General features: G+C 39.0%; 1 protein-coding gene across 3 annotated transcripts in view; it reads right to left on the reverse strand.

Annotated features, from left to right (window-relative positions):
- Positions 1 to 942: 942 nt before the first annotated feature.
- NCF4 (neutrophil cytosolic factor 4) overlaps positions 943 to 6,919 on the reverse strand; it is a 16,914-nt gene continuing 10,937 nt past the window's right edge. For 2 of the 3 annotated variants that reach the window (XM_010711565.3, XM_010711556.3), the window contains exons 5-9: positions 5,862 to 5,919; positions 4,151 to 4,249; positions 3,283 to 3,413; positions 3,126 to 3,191; positions 944 to 2,347 (exon numbers count right to left, since the gene is read on the reverse strand). In XM_010711565.3, the coding sequence (XP_010709867.1) occupies positions 2,119 to 2,347; positions 3,126 to 3,191; positions 3,283 to 3,413; positions 4,151 to 4,249; positions 5,862 to 5,919 (583 nt within the window). In that variant the 3' untranslated portion in view covers positions 944 to 2,118. Of the gene's footprint in view, positions 2,348 to 3,125; positions 3,192 to 3,282; positions 3,414 to 4,150; positions 4,250 to 5,861; positions 5,920 to 6,919 lie in introns of all 3 variants that reach the window. The other variant, XM_003202261.4, reaches the window with a different exon arrangement.

The raw sequence follows: 6,919 nt of genomic DNA on the forward strand, positions 1-6,919 counted from the left end.
TTGGCCATGAGCTAGCAGTGTGTCCTTGTGGCCCAGAAGGCCAACAGCATCCTAGGGTGTGTTACAAAAAGCATGGCCAGCAAGTCAAGAGAAGTTACTGTCCCTCACTCCTCTGCCCTGCTGAGGCCACATCGGGAGTGCTGTGTCCAGTTCCGGGCTCCCCAGTTCAAGAAAGACAGGAAACTTTTAGAGAGAGACCAGGGGAGGGCCACCAAGATGATGGGGACCTGGAGCACCTCCTTTATGAGGAAAAGCTGAGAGCCCTGGGACTGTTCAGACTGGGGAACAGAAGATTGAGGGGGCATCTCATCACTGCGTATAAATATCTAATGAGTGGGGATAAAATGGATTGAGCCAAGCTCTTCCCAATGCTGTACAGTGGCAGAACAAGGGGCAATGGGCACAAACTGCAACATGGAACATTCCACATGAATACAAGGAAAAAACTACTTTACTGTGAGAGTGACAGAAGCCTGGAACAAGCTTCACAGAAAGGTTGTGAGATCTCCTTCTACAGAGATATTAAAAATCTGCCTGGCTTCTTCCCTAAGAAAGATGCCAACAGTAGGTTTACAGTAGAGAAGATTCTTTAGCAGACGGTTGGACCAGACGATACCCAAATGTCCCTTCCAACGCCCACAATTCTGTGATTCTGTGACGTATAATCTAGCACTGAAATTCAATATGCATGGATTCTTCAGGTGAAGCTTTTGAGCCTGAAAAGCAGATGTGTCCTGCAGCATGTAACAGTACTTTGGAAAAGGAGTACTTTCTTATACAGGTCTGTACACATCTAGTATATTGCTAGATCTATATACTTAATAAAGAGTCAAGTAAGAAATTGTTTTCTGATCTCAATTAAGGAAACTAAATGCTTGCCTTTCAATATAAATTATTTCAATTATTTACAACACAAATATGCACTAATGTGAAGCTACAGACAAATGTGGGAGGTTCAATGGGGAAGTATAGTTTAATGTCACAGAAATTAAGAAATGAATCTAAACCACAGTACTTTTTTCCTGATTATATTTATGCATGGTGGTATCCTTTTAGCACCACGACTGCATGGTATTTTTATAATACAGTATTTTAGGTATTGTAGGATTTACATAAAGCATACGTAACTTCTTATTCTAACAAGCAGCAATAAATTTGTTCAAGAGGAACATTTTAATTGCATGACCATAAATAAATGAAAGACCAGAAGGTTTGGGGCTTTTTTAAATAACAAACTCCTGCTTAAGAAAAGCTAAATAGGTGACATTTAAATTCTTTCTCCAAGTTCCCTTTTAAACAAAATTAATTAATTAATTAATTAAAAGAACATGAATTATTTCATCCTCTCTAAGAATAAAAATTTAAAAATGTAATAGACACTGATAAAATAAATACATGCATAAGTTTATATATGGAAAGGTCTGATACAGTCATTTATTGTTAGTTCTGTTTTGCAGTGAGGGGTTAGAAAGCAGAAGAAGAGAGACTAAGAAGAGATTACTAATTGGACAGGAATCACATCACTTATCGCAGAATCTGGAAGCAGAGAGACCGTACAATTATGAGAAGTCTATAAGTAACACTGCAAGTATACTAGATTTGATTTACAGAATTCAAAATATGGGCCAAGGGAAAGAAGAAAGCAAAACCAGGCTGTAATTTCTTTGCTGAAATAAAGTTTTCTTGATGCTTCCAGAACTGCAGACAGCGACAAAATAAAATAAAATAAAATAAAATAAAATAAAATAAAATAAAATAAAATAAAATAAAAGCTTATGAAAACATTCTGGGCAAGTAATTGGCTCTGGAAGCAAGGATGGAGATTAGAGCAGATTTTGGGCTCAGGATGCTCAACCTTTATTGCAGCATAACACTGGCATGCTTTGTGAACAAATCCAGTGATTTTACTTCTCTATTCCTCGCTTTCCCTGGTCTTCATAAAGATATCTTTGTAACATACATAGGAGTGCTAAACAGCTCAAAAAGCTAAGTACAGATTTTACATTGAAAGGTAAGTTGACTCTTTTCAAGTTCTCTTCAAAGCCTTGTTGAAAGAAACTGTCTGCAGAGAAGGATTCCTGAAGGACAATGTAGTTGCCTACTGCTACCCTACAGCACTCATGTTGTCCTAACTGTTTGTGTATCACCTATTCCTGGACTAGTGCTGTAGACACTGAAGTCATCCTTGTGAGTGATGTGCAACTTCCAAGGGAAGAAATGCTTCTCAGTGGACCTCTTCCTGCTCTGAGACACCATGAGCTCAACGTCCTGATCAGAGAGGAGCCGGATCAGATCGCCGTCGAGGTCCCGGTAATTCAAAACAATGTCATGTTGGTCAAACTCCTGCCTGGTAGAAAAGAAATAAACTGATTGCCACAAGTCAAGGAATGCCCGAGAGGTGACGCATGATGAACGATATACAGGCAATCTAATAATTTTTCTAAAAGTCACATTAAGCCTTGGGTGTTTTCACATTCTTGATACAGCTAGTATTAAAAATCCTACAGACGCATTCATGCTGGGTTATATTTAAGCTAAGAAGCTTGACAGAACCATCTCCAGTAAGTCCATGTGCACAGCATGATTACTCTGTGAGCTGGACAAAAATTCCCATACAGATGAGTTGACTATGGTTACTCACCACTTTTGCCTGCTTACAGTTCCCTTTTATGAGAGAAGGGCAGGTTAAGGAATGGAAGAATATTTACTTGTATCACAATATTACCGATACTCAATATTCTAATGTTTTGATGTTCAGCGCTACTTCAATCTAGTTCAACAGTGGTTTTACAAATTATGAGGTGGTGTCCTGCATCCTAAAGAAGTATATTAGACAACAGATCTTTGGCTGGGAGCATGGTTCTGATCTTACAGCAAGAAATAGAAAATACTGCCCAGAACATGTGTGGTATTTGTGTGTGGCATGCAACACTCACTGACAATCCCAAAGCAAACTGCTGTCTGAACAGATGGGCCTCAGCCAAATCACATTACACACTCTTGAGAACACTTGAAAAGAGTTTCACATCCAAAACGTGGTGATGGTCAAGTAAAATGTAGAAAATTTAGGACTGGAAGGGACTTGACAAATGATATTAACTAGGCATCTACCCGCTTCCACTTACTTTATCAGTTCCATAAGATCTTTGAATAATGGAATACTGCTCAGATCCTCTTCCACTGATATATCCCTGTAACACAGATAAATCTAATAATCGCATATCATGAAAGAGAATATTGGCATCTCTTCAGCAGAAACCGGGAATTCTATTTTATTATTACCTGATAGTGCTTACTGTCTCATCATAGTAATAACAGCGTATTTTATTAACTATGTCTTCCTGCTGCGGTAAATCTTTTATGATCTTCACAAAAGCAGACGGGAAAATCCCAGTGGCATCATTAACTGTTCCCTGGAATTACAGGAAGGGTTAGCATGAAGAAAAACTTGCAATTTTGGCTACATGTGATAAGTTCTGAAATTTAATTAATTTCCATGGAAACAACAGTAAGAATTGTTCTTCTATAAGCAAGGAAAGACAGGCTATGGGAGTGACCTGATGCTATCTCTACATAAGGATTATGCAATTGCATAGCCAAATACAAGGCAAATGAGTGAAACTGAGTGCAAAAAAATGAACATCAGATGGTTACTAGGGAATGCTGTGGTGTTCAAGCAAGCAGAGATACCATATCAACAAACACACAGTATGTTCTCCTCATCCTTTTTCAGAACACTGCTGCATTGCCCAAGTTCTCTGTAATTAAGCTGACGTGTGTTGTGGTATGAAGCATGAAGTATACAGCAACTCACCCCGAGGCAAGAAACCAATTAATCGCTGAAATGGAGTTTCCATCTCCTTTCTGCGGCCTTTTTGTGCTCTAATCACTTCCAAAGAATTAAAGGACATTCCAGCAGAAGAAAATGCAAATGAAAACTGAAGTCTAGAGGGCAGGAAATTTGTAAGCTAAAAACCATTACAGGAGAAAACAATTTCAAATTTGGAGTCGTGGATTTCTTCCTGGCTGTGACAACAATTATGATACAGTTTCACCTTGAAAGAAGGGGAAAGATCCCAAGGACTAGGAAAGCCCCTTTCTACTCGTGTAAAGGTATGCCAATAATTCAGTACCACTGTCACAGCCTTACCTCCAACCAGTCTTTGTTTACTCTGCTAAGTAGGTAGATCAAGTCTCCTTTCTTGAAACTGAGTTCCAGTTTACTGGTTCCAGAGAAATCAAATAGTGCCTATGGAAAGCAATAACACTGAAATTATTAATTCAGAGTTATACATGTGATTTTTATTTTTTTTTTAATCTGCTCCTGAAGTGCACAGACAGAAGGTAAGCAGCAGAATAGTATGCATTTTGTCAGCGCAGATCTATTTCTGAAGTAAGGTCACATAAATGACTGCAGTGTGCAGTTCTCACAATCCCTTCTCCTACTCTGCACACACAAAAATGCTTTGTGGGAGAAGTGAGAGCATCGAGATAAGTGTGGCTCTGAAAGGACTAACATGCTATGATTCTAGAAGTGTCAGGACATGGAGCACCAGAGAATTGAAGACATTGAAAACACATTAAAGCAAGTAAGTCAGCAGAGTTGAAAACGATTGACAGCTTGAAATCTTGACAACTTGAAATCCTGAGAATCAAACCAAAAATGTATTATTTCTGTAGTTTTGCAGCTTTCTGATTTGCTGCAAAATGTCACAAAGAGCCTTAGGGAGTTGTGGAATTGCGTCCTAATTTAAGGGTAACTAACTGTTCTTTCTACACCTAGCTTTCAGGCCTACATGCTGAACTGAGAGATTTGGGAAAGTCCACGAAACTAATGTGTGGTTAAAGTGGAACTTAGATGCCCCCTTCAAGGAAAAAAAAAAAAAAAAAAAAGAGGCAAACATATGCCACTATCTTAACAAGCTGTTCTTGAATAATTAAAATTGCTGAGTTATCAAAAACACACATCTACCCATTGTCCTTTGAGAACACAGCAGTCATTTAAATGCTCTTAGAAGAGCAAAAATGAAAAGATTCCCTACTATTCTGTGTTGTGATGGTACTTTTGGTCTTGTTAATGCCAAATTTCAGAGCCTCTATAAGGCTGTCTTTTACGGTTCTCCTAATAAAAAGAGACAATAACTATCATGCTAGCAGTTCATATGTCTATTTAATAGCTCTTTCAAAAGCCTTTCTTTGATCTATTGAAAAGTTTTGGTAGGTAGATTAAATATTAATAAAAGAATACATAAAACCCAAGAGATATGGCAGATCTGAGAGCTGTTATCATCAGCGTAGAAACAAAACAACCTCAAAGCAATTGCATGTTCTTTATTAACATTACGTGAAAAAGTCACATGTTCCAGAAAGCAAGTCCACAAGCACCACTTGCAAAGCAGTTCTATGTGTCTAATACCGAGACAATTTATAGCAAAAGAGAAGAGTATAGGCACTTTCAGTAGAACTCTAATGTTACATAAATTGCCAGGATGCCTCACTTGCAAAGCTTTCAAACATATGCTGAATTCAATGAGACCGAAGCTTCAGTTTGCTTTAAATGTAATTTATGGCTGTAACTATGTAAATGTGGACCATTTGGCAGTACATGTCTCTCAGTTTTGAATCTCCTGTTATTCTGACTTCACAACAGCCCTCCTTATTATTTATGTAACGAGGAACAGAGCACTTCTTTCCATTCCGTGTTTCATTCCTTATTGTTAGAAGCAATTGCTTTCCTGTGTCAATTTCACTTTCCCTTTCTTCCCAAAGCTCTAATTGGAAGAGGCATCTTGATCAAAGAGATACCAGAGCAAAACAGAGTTAATCTCTGTCCTCAATGACAGATTGTGCGGATTACTCACCTCAGCCCGAGGAGTTGCTACACGGTCCAAAACAGGCAGTTGGGATGAAATGCTTTTACTGGAAAGAGAAAACAGGGAGATAAATTTGTCTTTTTAGTCATCAAAAACACTACGTGATCAGTACAGTGTCCACATTATCATTATTTACAATGCAGACAAGCCACAGATCACTGGAGAAAGTGCATGATTCTGTGTGCAGCACTGAAGTAAATAAATATGGATGCAACAACATTGTCCTAGTTCTCCTGGTTTCAGTGCAGAGCAGCAGCAATCTGATGATGTCTGCTGCTGAGAACAGATGGAATTTTCAATACAGTCAGTATGCTGGACCTGTCTTTTACAGCATTGCTCAGCCCCTCCGCTCTACCTTCTGGGCATTTCTGTTTCTAGCATTTATGGCACTCAGTTCAAACTGCTGTCATACATACACTCAGGAATGCATACACACTCACAGGTTTTGCACCTTTTGGGGTGAGTGAAAAGGAATCAAGTCCATCTTTTCTGTGTTGAAAAGCAAATTAATTTCCGTGGAGGGTAATGAGGTACAACATCTACTTAGCAAAGAGTGCTGGTGCTGGCATATAAGACAGATCTGTATTCAGACAAAGGACAAGAACAGGCTGAATATTCAGTTTCATTTATTGTCTGAACCAGATCTCATTTGATTTGGTGTCAAAACTCACATTGACTTTAGTGGTGCAAGCCTGCATCCTTAAGCTTGGCCTGAACATTATAACAGATAGAGTCACAGAATCATAGAATGTCTTAGGTTGGAAGAAACTTCAAGGATCAAGAAGCTCCTTGCCTCATGCAGGGCCACCAACCTCCACATTCAATGCTAGACCGGGCTGCCCAGGGCCCCATCCAACCTGGCCTTGAACACCTCTAGGAACGGGGCATCCACAACCTCTCTGGGCAGCCTGTTGCAGCACCTCACCACTCTCTCTGTAAAGAATTTCCCTCTGACATCCAATCTAAATCTTCCCTCCTTCAACTTAAAACCACAAGATATTACCACTAAAGAATTATCAACAGGTAGAGTTAGGGAGCTTTTTTTT

Source organism: Meleagris gallopavo, chromosome 1 (genome assembly GCF_000146605.3).
Source record: "Meleagris gallopavo isolate NT-WF06-2002-E0010 breed Aviagen turkey brand Nicholas breeding stock chromosome 1, Turkey_5.1, whole genome shotgun sequence".
Classification (NCBI taxonomy): domain Eukaryota; kingdom Metazoa; phylum Chordata; class Aves; order Galliformes; family Phasianidae; genus Meleagris; species Meleagris gallopavo.